Below are 18,966 nucleotides of genomic sequence, written 5' to 3' on the forward strand. Positions count from 1 at the left end.
CATGTAGTCTCTCTTATTATTAGGGTTTAAAAACATATTTCTATTCACAAGTTAAAATAAATAAATACATATAATTTATCTTGGCTTTAGAATAACTGTGAAACACATTTCCCTTAAGATTCAAGGCAGCAGGCTTTAGACAGCTGTAATGTTTAAGTGTGACCAATGATAATGCTGCATCTGTTACAGCAGCAAAACACTCAAGAGATAACATGCAAGAACTGTAATTTTAAGTAAACCTTGGAGCGGTTTAAATACAAGGCACTGGTAGTGCTCCACCCTCTCCACCCGTCTTATTCTGAGGCTGTAAAATGGCCATTCATAAACCAAATGCTGACATCATCTTCCAACATAAGATACTTTTGCTACACTACAAGAAATTAAGAATCAAGAATCATGCTCTTCTTTTTTTATATTATCTTTATGCACCACTTCACACAACCTTACACTCTGTCGAGAAAATAAAGACAACTATTACTGATGCAAACATCATTTTTTAAAAATCGCTTATATAACATGTAGATAAAGAAATACTCTCCAGTGTGTATTGTATTTGATTCAAAGGTTTCTTTAAAATGCTAGCAGCATCAAAGTACAGGTATTGTGCATCGAAGTCAGATGCTTAGATAGAAGTTCTAACTGGTCCTTTCTAGATCCAGCATCTCCTTAGCAGTAAAAGTATAGTTACAACTTAAAAACTATGGATTAATCTCCTTCACGTAAGCCTTTGTTGTAAACTAATTACACTCATGTAGTGGTCAATCAAAGATAAGCTAGTGGCTATTTCCTGGCTATTGTCGACAATTCCAGCACACTGTAAAAAAAAAATCCCCTTCTTTTGGTATTAATATACAACATCATCACTGAACAAAAATATTATAGGGACTTGTTGATTGCAAGTGATGATGACAAGTGATCATACAATACAAAGCTGGCTAGCTGCGCTGGAGTACCAGTGCAACAGTCACAGAACTGAACTGAAAATTTCTTCCGTACAAGATGCAAAAAAAGTAAATTGTAATAGTACAATTTAGTTTTTAAAAATATATAAATTGAAGCTGAATATTAGTGGTTTTGCAAGAGATGTAATGGAAATTATGATATGTTGACAATATTGTTGTTGTGACATGAACAGAGGGTGAAGAGAAAAGGTGCACACAGAGCAATGAGTGTAAACAGAAAAAAGTCACATAAGCGTGACAGATGGAACAAAAGGGATAAGACACAAGAAAGAAAAGAAAATACTGTAAAAAATTAAGCAAACATTATTTTGCAGATATCGCACACAGTTCATTTTCCCAAGCAGTTGTTCAAAATAGAACGTAACAATATGGACATGTCCTCTGGCAAAACCATTCTGCAGCTAAATCAGGCCATTTGGCAAATAAGGTAGCCTGTGCAAATTTGCTGTCCTTAACACAGCCCTGCGCCTTACATCTCCACACTCTGCCTTGCATTAAGATTGGATCTAATATCAAAAGAAATAGAAGTTACCCTTGAAGGTGCTACAGGAGATACACATCTCAAACATCACTCAAATAACCAACTAAAAAACCAGACACTGCTGAGATGAAGTCAAAGATAAGCTACAGATAAAGGCTAGCAACAAGGAAAGATTAGTGAAGGAGGACGGGGCTGTTTGGGGATGTTGTTTCAGCCACACGTACCACTGATAATCCCTGCCTTAAAAAGAAACCAAAAGAAACCTGTTGCATCTCATTCATGTTTTGGAATTGGCTGTGTAACATAATCCCTTGGGTTTTTCTTTGTTCACATTAAACTCTACCTCATAGGGTGCGCTCAAAGTCTGTGAAGTCGGATAAATTTTTATGAATCCACAAAACCAAAGCAGTTTGTATTTTTTTAATAAATTGCATGCAGTTAAAATTAAAAGCCTGCAGAATGTGCACAGTGGTTATGAAAAGGTACAAAAATGATCAGGGTAGGATAACTATTTTGCAGATATTTGGCTGGAGTAAGAGAAATATACTACTAACCAAACAGTGCATGTTTTTCCTTTTATTTGTTGTATTTTCGAGGTTATCCTCTGAATCTTTTAGCCAACAAATGATTCTGAATTGGATTTGGATAAGTGGATAAGAAAGTGGATGGATTGATGGATAGATGGATGGACGGATGCATGGACGGATGGATGGACAGATGGATGGCATTTCCCTTTTTTGTGTTAGTCTCTTTGTTTTCACTTCCTCTTTCTTTCCGATGACATCATTCTTCTTCCTGTGTGATTTTTTTGTCCCATGCTGACTCACCTTTGTTAAGTTCCATTCTCTGTATATACATACTGTAGTCTTGCATCGCCTTTATCAAGCTGCCAGTCTGTGTACTTCCTGTCATGGTCCTGCGACCATGACTCAGTGACTTTATGTTTATGTTCTTTATTGTTATTACTTTCATTATTATTCATGGCTGTTTTGGGATGGTTTGTGTTTGGGATTTTAGATACTGGGTTTTGGGTTTGTGCTCCCTCTGTTGGTCCCTGGTGTTAGTGTCCCCCTGTCTCGTCAGGTTAATCAGGTCCAGCTGTTTCCCCCACCTGTGTGTGATTTCCCAGTGTCTCTTTGTGTACTTATAGTGTGTGATTTCCTCTGCTCCTCGTCGCGTCGTCTGTGTTCATACCCGGTGAATCCCCTGCGTGCTCTCCCTGCTGTTCTCCCTTCATGTTCAGGTTTGCCACTCCCTTTGTGTAGTTTCTCCCAGTTTAGTTCGTCCTTAGTTCTGTTTTGCCATCTCCACTTTATGTTCAGTATTGTCAATAAATCACCTTCACATCTGAGTAAGTGCTGCATCTGAGTCCTCCTTTCCACTCTTCACACAGCCGCTGCCCCGGACCGTGACAGTACGACGCGACCACAAGATGGACCCAGCAGCGCTTAATCCGTCCAGGGAGCTACGGGAGACGCTCATCGATGCCACACAGGAGCTGATCGACCTGTGGCTGGAAAGCCCGGGTGGCACGTCCCAGCGCGCTATAGAGAGGCGGCTACAGCGTCTGGTGACCGGTCTCCCATGGCTGCTGGACTCGCTCTGTTCGTGGGAGCGGGAGTTTCTCCTTTTGGACCTTGGACTTCACCCCCCGTCTGCATTCACTTTCGAGCAGCCCGATGCGGTGAGTCAGCGGGATGCATTGCTTTCCCCAGTTTCCGGGACTTTGTTTTCTGGGGCTATTCAGAGCGAGATGGGAGACTGTATGGATCGCTTACCTACCTTCGTGGTAACGGATCCTTCCCAAGTGGGCGTGTACAAACCCGCTGCAAAACTGACAGACTGTGTCTCTGCCGCTCCTTCTGAGCCAGGACTTTATTGCCATTCTCCGGCTCAGTTCTGTGTCCAGCCACAAGCTTCCCAGTCTGTAGCTCAACCATTAGCCTCCCTTAAGCCACAATTTTCACACTGTTTTTCCACCGCTGTTTCTGAGCAGGGAGACAAACTGTTTCACTACGGATCTGTTCCTCAAAAGCTGGCTACATTAGAGACTATTGCTCACTCCGGGGCTTCCCCAGAGGCTGGGTTTCTGCCCTCAGCTTACTCTGGACCCCTGGAGGCCAAGATGCCAGCTGTGAACTGCACCGGGCTGTCACTGCCTGAGCAGGGTCAGTGCTCTGCGCAGCTGCAGCCCTCCTTATGTGTGCCGGAGGCCCACGTGCCTACTGGTTTTGTTTCATATGTGCCAGAGGCCCACGTGCCTACTGGTTTTGTTTCATATGTGCCAGAGGCCCACGTGCCTACTGGTTTTGTTTCATGTGTGCCGGAGGCCCACGTGCCTACTGGTTTTGTTTCATATGTGCCAGAGGCCCACGTGCCTACTGGTTTTGTTTCATGTGTGCCGGGGGCCCCGGTGCCCACTGGTTCTGCGGCTGTTTTCGCTGGGGGGCCCGAGGAGCCCGAGGAGCCCGTCCAGCCTCCTGTTTCGCCTGCTGGGGGGCCCGAGGAGCCCGTCCAGCCTCCTGTTTCACCTGCTGGGGGGCCCGAGGAGCCCGTCCAGCCTCCTGCTTCGCCTGCTGGGGGGCCCGAGGAGCCCGTCCAGCCTCATGCCACACTGACTGCCACGTCGGCTGGGGGGCCCGAGGATCCCGTCCGGCCACCTGTGGCTGCTTCTCCACCTGTGGCTGCTTCTCCACCTGTGGCTGCAGCGCCGCCTCCTGCAGTATCATCACCTCCAGCGCTACCACCTGCTACTGCCACGCCTCAGCCTGAAGCTTCAGCCTTGCCTGGTTCTGGTCCAGCTTCATCCTCACCTGGCCCAGCTTCAGCTTCAGCTTCAGCTTCAGCTTCAGCCTCGTCTGGTCCAGCTTCATCCTCACCTGGCCCAGCTTCAGCTTCAGCGTCAGCTACGCCTGGCCCAGCTTCAGCTACAGCGTCAGCTTCGCCTGGCCAAATTTCGGCTACAGCTTCATCCTCGCCTGGCCCGGTTTCATCCTCGCCTGGCCCGGTTTCATCCACGCCTGGCCCGGTTTCATCCACGCCTGGCCCGGTTTCATCCTCGCCTGATTCTGGTCCAGTTTCATCCTCGCCTGGCCCAGTTTCAGCTACAGCGTCAGCTTCAGCTACAGCTTCGTCCTCGCCCGGCCCGGCTTCAGCTACAGCTTCTTCATCGCCTGGTCCGGCTTCATCCTCGCCTGGCCCGGTTTCATCCACGCCTGGTCCGGCTTCATTCTCGGCTTCATCCTCGCCTGATTCTGGTCCAGCTTCATCCTCACCTGGCCCAGCTTCAGCTACAGCGTCAGCTTCGCCTGGCCCGGTTTCATCCACGCCTGGCCCGGCTTCATCCACGCCTGGTCCGGCTTCATCCACGCCTGGCCCGGTTTCATCTCCAGCTTCATCCACGCCTGGTCCGGCTTCGGCTTCTGCTTCAGCATCGCCTGGTCCAGCCTTCGTGTCTGCATCCTCGTCTGGTCCAGCCTTCGTGCCCGCATCCTCGGCCACAGCATCCTCATCTTCACCCACTGCGCCTGGTCCAGCCTCCGCTTCAGCATCCTCATCAGCATCGCCTGGTCCAGCCTCCGCTTCAGCATCCTCATCAGCCTCGCCTGGTCCAGCCTTCGTGTCTGCATCCTCGTCTGGTCCAGCCTTCGTGTCTGCATCATCGTCCGGTCCGGCCTTCGTGTCTACATCATCGTCTGGTCCGGCCTTCGTGTCTGCATCATCGTCTGGTCCGGCCTTCGTGTCTGCATCATCGTCTCCGCCTGCTGCGGTCCCGGCTTCCGTGCCCTCAGCCTCGCCTGGCCCAGCCTCGTTTGGGTCTGGAGCTAAACGGCCGTTTTCTGGACTACTGGCCGGGCGCCGTTGCCTGACTGGCCGCCGTTGCCTTCCGCACGGCCGGCCCCCGGACCGCCATTGCCTGAGCGGCCGCCGTTGCCTTCCGCACGGCCGGCCCCCGGACCCTCTTCGCCTGAGTGGCCGCCGTTGCCTTCCGCACGGCCGGCCTCCTGAACCTTTTGTGCGCCTCCACGGCCTTCTTCGTGGCCGGCCTCCTGAACTGTCCCATCCTGGCCTCCTGTGTTATCGGGCCCCTGGCCGGCCACCTGAACTGTGTTTTGGACTCTGCTCCCCTGTGAGTTTTTTTGTGAACATTTGTTTGGGACTCTGGGGCCTCCGTCTTTGGTCTTGGCCCGGTCCCTCCGTCCTGGGCCCCCTGCCGCCCGCCCGGATCTGGTGGTGTGTTTCTGTGGCTGTCGGGGGCCAGCCCTTGAGGGGGGGGTACTGTCATGGTCCTGCGACCATGACTCAGTGACTTTATGTTTATGTTCTTTATTGTTATTACTTTCATTATTATTCATGGCTGTTTTGGGATGGTTTGTGTTTGGGATTTTAGACACTGGGTTCTGGGTTTGTGCTCCCTCTGTTGGTCCCTGGTGTTAGTGTTCCCCTGTCTCGTCAGGTTAATCAGGTCCAGCTGTTTCCCCCACCTGTGTGTGATTTCCCAGTGTCTCTTTGTGTACTTATAGTGTGTGATTTCCTCTGCTCCTCGTCGCGTCGTCTGTGTTCATACCCGGTGAATCCCCTGCATGCTCTCCCTGCTGTTCTCCCTTCATGTTCAGGTTTGCCACTCCCTTTGTGTAGTTTCTCCCAGTTTAGTTCGTCCTTAGTTCTGTTTTGCCATCTCCACTTTATGTTCAGTATTGTCAATAAATCACCTTCACATCTGAGTAAGTGCTGCATCTGAGTCCTCCTTTCCACTCTTCACACGGCCGCTGCCCCGGACCGTGACACTTCCACCTGCTGGGTGAGTTCTTTGTTAACTCGTTCTAGTTTCAAAGTGGATCCCTGGGGTTTTTCTTTTTGGACCGTCCTTTATTTTTGGACCTTGCTAATTATTAACGGGTCTTTCTCTTGTACTTCACCTACTATAATTTTCTCTCTTATGTACACTAAAAAAAAATCCATCACTTGTGTTATCCCACTAAAACACTTTACTACACCCAGCAGGAATATAAAGGAATACACGCTGCTTAGTGGGGTTCTTTGTGACCCTCAATCTCAACAAAGGAAGTGGAGACAGCAAACACAGCATGACTCACAGAACCACAACTACCACACAGAGGAAAAATTCATATAATAAATATAAAAAACGAGACTAAAGATGGACCAGTTTAGCTTAAGAGGAGAAGTTAGAGCAGGTCTAAATAATTTAGTTCAGAATTTGGAATTTCCAGCTGTAGCACAGTCAAGAGGTCACATTCTTAGGCAAGAAAATACTGCCAAATTGTTCCACTGTGGACCTAGTTTAACAGTTTGTTAGTCTTTTATATTTTGTGAAACTGAAACCGTCTGTTTCTATTTAGTGCAAGAACTTTGAAGATTTTTCATTTTTCATGCCATGTTTGAATGCAGAATGAACTGTGAGATCAATACAGCTCGGTAAGTTTTGTTGTAGCAACAAACAAATTCAAACATGTACTACAGATTGTGTAAGAAGCATTAAGTTTGATCATTATTCTTCATGAAGAAAACTAAAGGTTTTAGCCACTTTTCAAGCCCATGGAGAGTGACGGTTTAATACTTAAAACCAACTGCACAATTATCACTATAATGTAACAATTTCATACATCTTTTTTCAAATTATCTACAGCGATTTTTATTATCATGATTTATTTCCTAAAGGTCTACATAAATTGTGTTCTCTGTCTGTTGAAATGATAAATGCATCAGAACTCTCAGCTGTGTTGCAGTGAATACACACCAGGCTGTTTTGTAACTCCTGTGAGGAACTTCAATAATAACCCACCTGAGAGCTGCCACCCTGCCTCTGCTTTTGTTTCAAACTCCCAAGAGCCCTTCAGTGAGTGGATCATTCAAACTAGACCACTTTGTCTTTTGTGTTTACTCAATAACATGCATTGTTCAAACATAGCAGAGTAGTGTGTGTTTTCCTATGATCCTAGAAAGTTTTGTATGGATTGTGTGAGATCAAGTAATGCATTGCTGTTTGTTTCACTCAGCTTATTATGGCTGATGATCTAACAAACTGCTGTTTATACTCTTGTGTACCTTTAACCTCTTTATTGATAAAACAGGTTTTATTTTACATCAAATACTTTTCAGCTTTCTTATTAAGTGCACATTTGTTCGGAGTGAAATATATATTTATGCAGGTTTTGCATTGATACCATTCGTGCCCTGCATCTTAATCTTATTTGAAGTTACCTCAAAGTAATGAATGCAATGAAAACCTGAGAACACTTGGATAGAAGAACATTAGTACTGCTTGATCTCTGGATGTTTTAACAGACCTGATTAGTCATTATTAGTTATTAAAAGTATCTAGAATAATTCCTAAATATACAACAGTGCCTTGTTCATTTTTCACCTCATTTGGGACATGTTTTTATCATTGTGAAACTGGCTTGTTCCATCGCATATGAGCTAGAGGACTCACTACTTTGGAAGTCATTTTTCCTTTTATATGGCATCAGCAAATCTACTTTGTACACCTCCAAGAATTATTGGAGTTTAACGTCATTGTAGAGGTGTGGTGTTTGTGCTTTACATCGTTTTCAGATCTCTGTCAGTGTATTAAAAGCGTTGGCGTGTTCCTTCTTGCGTAATGCGTTGTGATGAGCTTTTATTTAGGACTGGGGTTTCACTGTGCACTTCCCCTGCCGATCTTGGCTCTTGCTGACAGTGTGGTAAAAATACCATGCCTTCACTTGCGTCAACAGAGACAGTTCCTCTACCTTCCCAAACAGCAGATTTCACACATACGCTACAGAGGATTTATTTATTTATTTGTTTGTTTATTTGAAGTGTAGCTTAAACTGAACATGTGAGTTTCTTCTCCTTTACTGCTACAGATAGAGGCAATGCATGTGGCTCCTGCCGCCTACTTTCAGCTGCAGAGACAAAGAACCCAAGGGCCTGTATGCGCACAGGTCAAGTACATCCCACTCAGTGTTGTTCCCTTTTGGGTGATGAGTGGATGTGGCAGAACATGGCTCGGCAGGTGGCCCGAATGCCATTCAGAGAGCCTCATTTAGCACATACGTAAAGGATGCTCTTCTCAAAGTGGGAGTCTGTGTTTGTTGTGTTTGCACATGCGTGTATGTGCAGGCAGGTGTGCAAAAACACTGGCTGTTTAATGAGATGACAGATTTGCCTTTCAGTCTAGAAGAAAAGCTGCTCTAGTCCCTTATCAGCAGGTAAACTAGTTGGTATGTGTGTTTATACTTTTTTAGATGATTTTCACTTGAATGCAAAGTTAAATTCTGAATTTTCATGAAGATGAACACCCACTGCAGATTTTTTTTTATCTATATGCACAACACTCTATATCCGTTTTTGTTTTGACAGCTTGTTTAGTTTTCAGTCTTTTGATGAAAATGTGAGCTAAGTTTTAGCCAACAGACTCTAAAGGCACTGTAACCTGTTTTTCTTTAGCAAACTTTCAGCCTCACTTGTTATGTGTGCTTTTGATCGGTGAATCTTCTGTGTTTTCTGACTCCAGCGGAAAAGGCGCTATTTCTGTGTTCCCACACAGTTTACATGAAGCAAGCAAAACAGATTAACTCTTCTCTGTGACTGTGGCTATCATTTCCAAACTGTTTGAAGCTTTAACTTTAGATCTGGCATTACCATGGCTACCTGGTCTTCCTACTGCTGGGTGGGTTATCATTCAGAAGCTGACTCCCTCTCTTGTTCGCTAAATTCATGTTTCCATGCCTGGAGTTTGACCGAGTGAAGGTAAACGGTTACATAACACTAATACAGTGATATTTCTTAAATAAATGACAGGCTGCCATCAGTTATTACTCATTCCACATGAGCTTGCCTTTTCAGAACTGCTTACAGGGGTGTTGTTGTGCATCTATCGGGGTACGGCTAGCCAGTAATTAAATCCCAATTTAAAATTTTCAGTGTGTCAAAATGTGCTATCTTGCTTATTCCTTACTATTCTGATCTCTTTTGAGTTAATCACATCAAATGATGTTTAATACTGTAATTCAAGCAATAAACTTTTGACAAACTGGCTAATACCTGGACAATGACTCAGCTTACTGTCAGGTCGTGTTAGGATGCAATAATCTTGATTCTTGTTTCATGCAGAGCACAAATCCACGCAGCAACAACATCCTTGCTATATATTCAAGTTGGCACTTCAGTCTCTATTTTGGGTTTTGTTACACTGGTACTCTGCAATAGAAAAAAAAATCTATTTTCTTGCTGCGTTTCCCGCTAGTATCAGTCTAAAGGAAAAGAAAGAAGCAGCTGTAACGGCTAAACTTTAAGAGGTTTAACACACTTTTACTGCCCAATAAGCCGGGTTTATTTTATTTGGCTGAAACCTGGAGAGTAGGTTAGCCGATAAAAAGAGCTTAGAGATGCTCATGACTGCTTGCTAACTGCAGTTTCATAGGTTGTCTTGGTGGTTCTTAGCTGACTGTGGTGTAATTTAGCCTCATTAGCCTCTTGACACAGAAACGACTGTGTCAGACATTTCTGTTCCAAAGTAATTCTGGCTCAGCAGGTAATATATTTCTGGAAATTTCTGATGTAGTGGTATCCCACTGCAGAAGTGATCCTAGTGATTCTAAATGGAAGTGCAAGGATTCATATTTTTGACTGTGGATGGCAGATGACATGGATGGATTGAAAGAACGTTGTGGCATTTGAGGCTTTATGATAATGTTACCTGCACACTGCTCTATTCAGATTTCCTAAACATGTTAAGCTGGGAGGACCCTGGGGTCATGAGGACTGGAAATGGGACTGGGAAGCTGCTGGTTTGCGCAGATTCCAAATACGCAGCAGAAAATGAACAGATTAATGAGATGACAGATTTGTCGAGCAATTAACAATTCAACTTCACCCCAGGGTGAAAATCTTTGAGTGAAAGGGACCAGGTTGGGCATTTCCAAGTTGACCTACAATGAAAGCGAGGCTTCATTTTAAGAATTCCTTCATTCAGAAGTCATAAAGATATTCCAGGGATATATGGAGACATTTTCAGGTGCAGAACTACAGCAAAGTTAATGCTAAATGAGGCTTATTTTTATGTGTAACTTCAAGAAAGTAATTACATCGTGGACGTTTAGAGAAAGGCATTCAAGTTGAACATTTTAGCCTGTTAATTAAAAACAGTTACATACAGTTTTTATATGGGCTTGTCGGATAGTAAAATTTACATTTCCATCTTTTTCCACATGAGATCAGCAGCATTTCAAATGTAGTTTTATTCGAGTTTTCCTGTCAGCTGGAGTCTTTTGAGCTTGGTTTGTCTCTTCACTGGTATACCTTCAGGGCCACACTGGTCTCCTCTTATGTTGAGCTGTTGCATCTAGCTCTTCCAATTTTAATGTTACCCCATCCCAGTGCTTTCCCTCTCACAAAAAAAGCTGAACTCTCTGAGGTTGGCCGTGGGGGGGGCTTTGTACTTTTTGAAAGAGTCTGAAGAGTCAGTGGTGTGCCCACTGCAGCTGACAGTGGGTGTTACTCAAGCTAACACTTCTTGACTTTCTGTGTCTATTACCTCACACGCCCAGGAACACTAATCTAATAGCTGTTTAATGAGTTATGATCAAAAGTTGTTAAGAATAACATTTTTTGAAGCTTTCCCTTTGTGGAATTATGTACAACTAAACTTAACTCAGCTCACAGAATATTACTCATACTGCATACACCAAACTGGGTATAGTGGGCTGTAGTTTCAAACTGAGTGCTTACACACTCCCAACAGACACCATTACATCACATACTGGTCTCTGGTTTCACATTTGAAACCCTCAACATTAGCATTTTACCGACTGCCCCATTGTTCTACTTGAGCCAGAAGTGACCATATTAGGAAACCATGTTATTTATCACATAATTGCCTGTTTTAGTACATCTTTCAATAATAACAGTCACAATATTAACTTTGAACCTTGACAAAAAAGTTAAGAAATAAGTTCAAGTTTTTTTTTTGGTTTTTTTTTGGTTTTTACAAGACTTCAACAATTCTTCATGGGAGTCATGATTGACAACAAACCATATGAGCTCGACGGGCAACCAGCTTTGACAAGGGGACATTCACCTTAGTCACTTTGCTATTTATTTCAAAATACTCCAAAATCTCAGGCGGCTGAGGCAGTTTTTGTGTTTTGCAATTACAAGTAGGGTCGTACTTTCAAACAACCTCTTTTTAGTTTCAAAGAGATATGACAGGTACTTCCCAGAGTTTGACCTGCAAAGGCCCATCCACTCAGTGTCATCCTCTGTCATGCTCGTCATTACGACTGCTGCAGAACTACTGTTGATCAAATAATAATGAATTCAATAAATATATATTTAATTGAATCGATATGGGCAAATTGCGTGAATTAGTGTAACTTACTTTAGTGAGACTTTACTGGGTGGGCCTGGACCCCTGAAGCCCATCCAAAGAGTTGATGCTGATGGGAGTCATCTCTAAAGTCAGCTTCAAGTTGCCATTAGCAAAACTGCAGTTTTGGCACTCCCATGTTGACTTATTTTCCAGCCACAGAGATGCCACCACTATGACCTACTTACATCACTCAAATTAAACCACTATATTTTTAGCTGATGTCCACTTGGTCGTTAACACTTGGATTAGAGCATTCACACTCTCCTTTACAAAAGCAGAGCCAAGAGGCAACATCTCCAAAAGTTGATTCTGTTCATCTGGACGTAGCGTTTTGTGGGAGAAACATTTCGTCACTCATCCAAGTGACTTCTTCAGTCTCAGCTGACTGCAGGTTTCCCCAGATCTTATAAACAGTACATTTGCATAATGACTGAAACCAGCCCAGTGAAGAAACAATGGGCTGGGAGGTCAGTTCCTTAAATTTAATTATGCTACGCTACGTCCAGATGAACAGAATCAACTTCTGGAGATTTACTTACCTGGATGATTGAGCAAGCATCAAGAGACAACATGGTAACTAAGGACCTGATTTCAGAGATAGAGCTCAAACTTTGTTTTTACTTTAATAATACCGCTCGGCAAATATTTGACTACATATCGATTCTTCTGAAACTCCAAATATTGCATTAATGATTTTGTTGAATCAGACCAAATACACTAAGCTGGCTGTATACATGACTGATACGTGACTGTAGGAATGCAGTTCAATATGCATGAGAAGCAGTTGGGTTCTGGACGCGTTCTTCACAGAATATCACTGGATGGACTGAAGGCAGACTCACTGATGTGGAAAACAGATCTAAATGGTCGCTACTAATTTATTTATCTGCCATTGTGGACTTCTTTGCAGAAGCTGACGGATTGTTTCAGTGCGCCAGTCACTCATTAGCCTCCCCCAGCACAAACGGATCACGCTGAGCAAAGATTTCAGTTCATAATTAATTCAAGCTTAGCAGCCTTTTCTGCAGTGGTGAGATGCAGCGCTCATACTTTGCATACTTAAGTAAGCAAGAAAATTCCTTTGTTTTGATTTTGCTCACGTTCTAAAGTGACGGTTTGCTGGGATAAACCGTGTCAATAAGCATAAAAGCTGTAGGCACGCAGAGGTTATCTTTTTTTTTTCTTTTTTGACCAAGCCTGCATTGTAGGGAAGTTTGTTTTGATGCTGCTTTCATTGAGATTGCCTTTAGCTAAACAAACTTTTCTCATTCATTAAAATTCCATTTCATGCCCTCATACTAATCAAACTTTTCTCTCTCCCAGTAAAAGCTATTTGCAATAAGTCCAGGAGTCCTTTGTGTTGCCCGGTTCTTGTGCACAACCATTCAAGGCTTTTTGGGAGAGCAATCAAGTACTTCAGGGTCTGTTTTAAAGAGACTGTTGGCAGCCAAAAAAGGTCTGAGAGCCAATCTCACCTCTGCATGCCGTGTTTTCGGCGACTGTGCTTGGAAAGGAGCCACCTCACACAAGGTACGCACAAGGCTGACACTTTGCAATTACTCATTTCAATCAGATTTCATATTTAAGTTAAAGCATGAAGGCATGGTCCACCCACCCACACACCTGCTGTCATCAAGTGAAAGCCAACAGATTTGTTCTGATGTGAAAAATGCATTGCTCGGTTAAGCTTTGCTTCCAGTCTGGAAGGGAGGGGATTTGGGAAGGTAAAACCAGGCAGAGAGGAGATAATAGGATTTATTTGACTGTGTTTTTGAGTGTTTTCAACAAAACTGAGCCTCGTCGCAATTAAAGAGCTTGCACAAGCCCAGAGGTGGATTTTGGCTAAGTGACGACTCATCACATCAAGTGTTGAGTGTGCAGGTAAATAAAATGAACTTGGCTGTAAGAGTGTGTTAAAATTGCTTCAAGTTTGACAGTCGCAGCCACTTTGTTGCTAAAATCAAACAGCTTTATTTGAAAAGAAATGATAATTGTGTTTTTAACCCTTGTGTGATCCAGATGCATGCACCCACACTGAGACTGTGCTGCTTTTCACATCGGGACTTTGGAGAAACTTGCCATTTGCCATGCTCTGGTGCCTCTGTGGGTTATAGCACATGCACTGTCCTTTTAAACCAGCTTGCTACATTTGAAAAATGTTGTGCACTTGCTTTCATCTCTTGCCAGCTTTTGAGCAACGACGCACCTTGAAAATATGCTTTAAAAAAAGATTGCTTGTTAGAGCCATTTAATTTAGGTGGAGCATGGAGCAATGCATTTTAAAGGGACAGTTTTATAGGAGTGTTAATTTGTGTGTCTTTTTTTTCTGTAACTCTTTTTGAATCTAGAGAATTGCAAACACTCAGAAACACACATTTGCATATACATGGTTTATACTGAAAACTAATTTCTTAGTAAATCAAAGACTATACATCTGAGCATGTGCTCCAGGTGCATTTGCTGTGTGAATGTGAACAGTACCTTAATAGCAGAGGTGGCAATCTGGAGGTGGTGCAGTCGCCTCAGGGTGCTCTCTCGATCTGTGAAGTAGGAAGCGGCCAGCTGATGGAGCAGCTCCAAAGACACTACTGAGCTGTTGCTGTTGCCTTCGGACTTCTTATTCAGCTTCTGCTTGTCCAGGAAAATGGTCAGAGACTCTTCTCCTGTGGATCGATGATAATTATTTTACAGAGCACTCTGTGATGAACAGTTTTCATTGAGAAAATCATTTGTTTCTTTCTGAATCCTCTTTAACGTGGATAAAAAGCCAAATGAAGAAGAGCGCGTACGTTATATTTGGAAAAACTGGAGTGACAATCTTTGAGTTTGACATTTCTTTGGAAAGGCCTTCAGGTTTTGTGGTTTGTCTGCTGAGGTGCAGGTACTGTATCATTTGGATTGGCAGCAACAGAACCATTGCCACTAAAATTGGACACAGGCAAGAGAGGAGGTTGTATTCCTTCCCCAGACACCAATCGTTTGAAATTATGAAAGGCGAACGCGGCATTTATCTCGTGCAAGCTAAAACATGTAAGCAATATAAAGCGTGAGCAAGTATTTCTCAGCAATGCCAGCAGCTACTGATGTGGGAAACTTTTTAACAAATCACATGAGGCAGGATTCTCTTACTGTAAATGCACCAAACACCTTTTTATTTGCCCGTGTAATGTCCAAATAAATTGCAGACAGCTCTTACTGTAATTTCTCTAAAACTTTCAGAGTGATAAGTTCAATTACTGGACACTACAGGGAACACTTTATTCCCAACCTCCCTAAATTGAATCTGAATGGGAGCTTAAGTGTGATCTTTAGCAAAGCCGCCACTCCAAAAGTGTCTTGCTAAGCATAAGATTTGCTTAGAAAAGCCACATTTTCTTGGTCTTCAACAAAACACACCATTATTTATGGATGAGCGCCAAGAGGCTTTAAAGCCATTCAGAGAAACACAGAGAGACTAACTCTGATCTGAAATTCATGGGTGTTCAGTTATTTGGGAAGCGCAGGGTGTTTATATTTACCGCCACCTTTTCATTTGAGTTTCTATTGCAAAGTGCAAGGTCACAACTACAGCCAAAAAGTACTTTTGTTCACAAAGTGTAAGGCAATTCATTTTATTAATGTAAAAGGTACCTTTCTGAGGCTAAGTGGCTTTTTTTTTTTTGGGGGGGGGGATGAATCAGTTTTTCACTCTGTCACTTTCACTCAACTGTTTAACAAAATACACTTAGATGTAACCACAGCAGAAGAAAAGAGAACAAAAACCAGATATTTCATGCGTTTTCACTCTGCTACAGTAATCAGTATGCAGAATGGATCTGCCCATTTAGTCGAGGCTGTTAATTACACATAGACACTATCAGTGTGACACTGCATTCACCCCGGCCCCATCTCTGAAACTGCTCCAGTGCATACATTCAGTGATAAGTGGCATTAAAGTTAGGCGTCTGCAGACGTGAATATCAGAGCGGCTGTTAGGAGACTGTTCCTGTGAGAGAACCGGATTTGTCTGCTATGTGAACTGTGTTTGGGTAATTTTGGTATTAAACATTTCAAGCCTGAACCGTGAAATAATTGAAACTGAACCTTCTGACAATTTTTTTCAAAAGTAATGAAATTAATTATTAATTTGCACATTTGAAGTTTTTTTGTGTTTGTTTTTTTCAATTTATTGCTGAAAAATGTATTGTGTAATTTATGTTGGTTTTTCAAATATGATGCACTAGACGTTAAGTTTTAGACTAATTATATCATCGTAAAATCTCCAATTTCATATATTCATAGCATATTTTATGTGGCTGAATGATCTGAGTAACCTAGGATTGTAAATCCTGACCGGGTCCTTACATATGCCTAGACTCACTATCACTCCTTGCAAATGTACTTGTATATCTGCACTATACTAGTTGATGACTGAGATTAGGTGTTTATCAATATCACTAGGTTGTCATCTTGAACACTACACAGGTCTCACTCTTGTTTTTGTGACCCTCACACGATCGATGCTGCTGCCGATCTGTTTTGTGAGTTACTTCTCTCCTTGGGGATTGAGGCAAAAAAGAAATCCAATGAAGAAACACGGGGGTATGAAACAGGTCATTTTAATCCCTCTTCTGCTCTGCGAGGCTCTAATGTTCATCAGAGGGAACGATGAGTGGAAAATTACCTCTGAGGGAGACAAGCATTGTTGAGTGCTGCAAGTGCAAGATGTAAGCATTGTTGCTATTTCTACTTAAAACGTGAGACTCTTTCTTGGTATAAAAGGACAGCTAGACTCCTGGAGCTACACTAACACAGGCAACATCCTCCGAGACCTAAAACGAACGGTTTCTCTATTTCTGGCGTGTCCCGACACTTCCTAACCCGAGAATAAAGGAGAGTGTGTCACCTGCAGTCCTCCCTTACCTCCCAGGGTGGCAGTAACCAAGAAGTGGGTCCCGTACTTCTTGATGAGGTTTTCATTGATTTGCTGCAGGGTTGGTCGTCGGCCCAGTAACCGCAGGTTGCGTAGGAACTCTGGTGCTAAGGGCAATGGAGATTTGAGGAAATCTCTCTTCTCCGTAGCCAGGCTGTTCACCTTCCAGTGGCTGAACTCCCTGAAATTATAAATACATGAAAAAGTGATTACATGCTCGAGCATTTTAGCATGATGTGGAATTACAGGCAACTGACTAGAATATACTGCTAAATATAATGACAGGAACATTTAAGGTTACAGTCATACATTTCTGAAGTGACTACAGAGAGAGAGTTTACTTATTGCACAATGGTCCCTGGAAAATCATGACTTGCTGTCTTTCATTGTGAGATTGTCTTGACCATTATATGTTAAAAAAAGGTCTCCGCAGGTCACAAAAAAAGAAACGTCTGATCTATTCTTATCTATAATGTGATCCTATTGGCCAACGTCATAAAGATCACAGACAAAGTAACACTTGTTGTGGTGTGTTAACACTGTATGTATAAGAAACAGTCTGGTGTATGAATGTGTGAATGTAGGAATAAAGTAAAGTACTCTGAATGGTCAAAAGTTTAGGAATTTGTTATAGATAATGTGCAAATCTGTGACAAAATAAAGATATATTTATATATGATGAGCTACACTGAGAAATATTCAAAAGCCCCAACGTGAGTACAGATGTAGGAGTCATGCAAAAAAGCAAATATTCACGGGATAGTCAGGGTTAAAGTGGGATGGTGGGGAACCGTAAAATCAGCTGCAGTGGGCCGGCGTTTGGAAAAGAATTAAAGCTCAAGATAACTTCTATCGTAAACTCGAGTCATTTTTCTTTGTGTCCAGGCTGGCGTCAGCTCACATGTGCTGCTGTGGCTCTGAGGTTTACAACAAGCTGTAAGCAGATGTTTCACAGCTATCTTAGCAGATTTCTATTCAGTCCCCTGACAGTTCACTTTATACTGTTTTTACACCAGACAATATAGAGTTGGTATAAAGGTTTAATAAATTTTAGAACCATCAGCTGAAATTCAAATTCATCAGTTGATATAACTTAAATGACCATGAGCACCACAGCCACCGTTGGCCAGTCCAACACAGTGCTTTACTGTAAATTCACAACAGTGTGGTGAGCTGCTTATCCTGCACTAAATAAAAAGCACTGGTGATGGAGGATATAGGAGTGTCTTTTACGTGTTCTTGTTCCCTCCATTTAAATCCAAATCTGGTTGATTTTTTTAAGATTTACAGTGATGTAAAATAAAGCCGGGGTGTCAAATGTGTTTGGCTTAAAGAAACAAGCCTGTTTTGAAAATGTAAGGAATAGAAATTACAAATATTGGAAATTTGTGCAAAAAATGTGAAGAGTAGCAATAAAAAGTTGTCAGAAAACAAATACTGAAGTGAAGTACAGATGCCTGAAAATTCTACCAAAGTAGAGTAACAAAGTATTTGTATTTTTTTTCTTCACACTTCTGCAGACAGACAGCCTGGGGTAAGAAGATCACACACCTCAGGAATTCCAAGGTTTGGGACTGTAAAGAAAGTCCGTGTTTTCCACCAAATACAACCTAGTGACTCATTAAATGCAACATGGATGTCAGGAGACGCTATCAGTATTCTCAGTTGCGGTCGTGTTTGTTCACATTTAATTCAGTGAAATCTGAAAGATGAATGTGGTAATTATTAAATGGTGCTAGAACTTTACATTTGGGACATGTCCTTAATTAAGCAAATTAGGTTGGACCACGCTGGGCTTTCTGTAACCAGCAACACTATTTTCAGATTGCTGTTGAATATCACTGATAAATTCAAGAGACATCACCCTTCTGTATTCAGTCAGTGTCAAATGCCTCATAAGAGCCTCAGACCTTTTGATCTCTTATTGTTATGACTTTAAAATGATGGCAGAAAAAACACTAACATGTAATGTCTGTGAAGGTTCTCAGTCATCCAGGTCAAGGTCAAGGTCAAGGTAACTTTATTTATACCCAAAGGCAAGGTAAATTTGCTTTACAGAAAAATGACAGCATTTGGCATCCCTTTAAAAACGCACATACCTAGTAAATATATAAAACTCACTGTGGCCCATATATAGTAGTTTTGATATTTCAAATCAAAAACAATTCTTATTGTCATGGCCTGGGTCTAGGGACCCAGGGCTCAGGCATTTTCAGTGTATGTTTATGTTTTCCGT

At 42.7% G+C, this 18,966-nt stretch overlaps 1 protein-coding gene across 1 annotated transcript in view; it reads right to left on the bottom strand.

The window, feature by feature from the left end:
- The window catches only part of brinp2 (bone morphogenetic protein/retinoic acid inducible neural-specific 2), a 298,504-nt gene that overhangs the window by 130,032 nt on the left and 149,506 nt on the right, over nt 1–18,966 (bottom strand). Inside the window, exons 3-4 of the mRNA XM_026148790.2 lie at nt 16,721–16,911; nt 14,300–14,481 (exon numbers count right to left, since the gene is read on the bottom strand). Of these exons, the coding sequence (XP_026004575.2) occupies nt 14,300–14,481; nt 16,721–16,911 (373 nt within the window). The remainder of the gene's footprint in view (nt 1–14,299; nt 14,482–16,720; nt 16,912–18,966) is intronic.

This window comes from Astatotilapia calliptera, chromosome 18 (genome assembly GCF_964374335.1).
Source record: "Astatotilapia calliptera chromosome 18, fAstCal68.1, whole genome shotgun sequence".
Classification (NCBI taxonomy): domain Eukaryota; kingdom Metazoa; phylum Chordata; class Actinopteri; order Cichliformes; family Cichlidae; genus Astatotilapia; species Astatotilapia calliptera.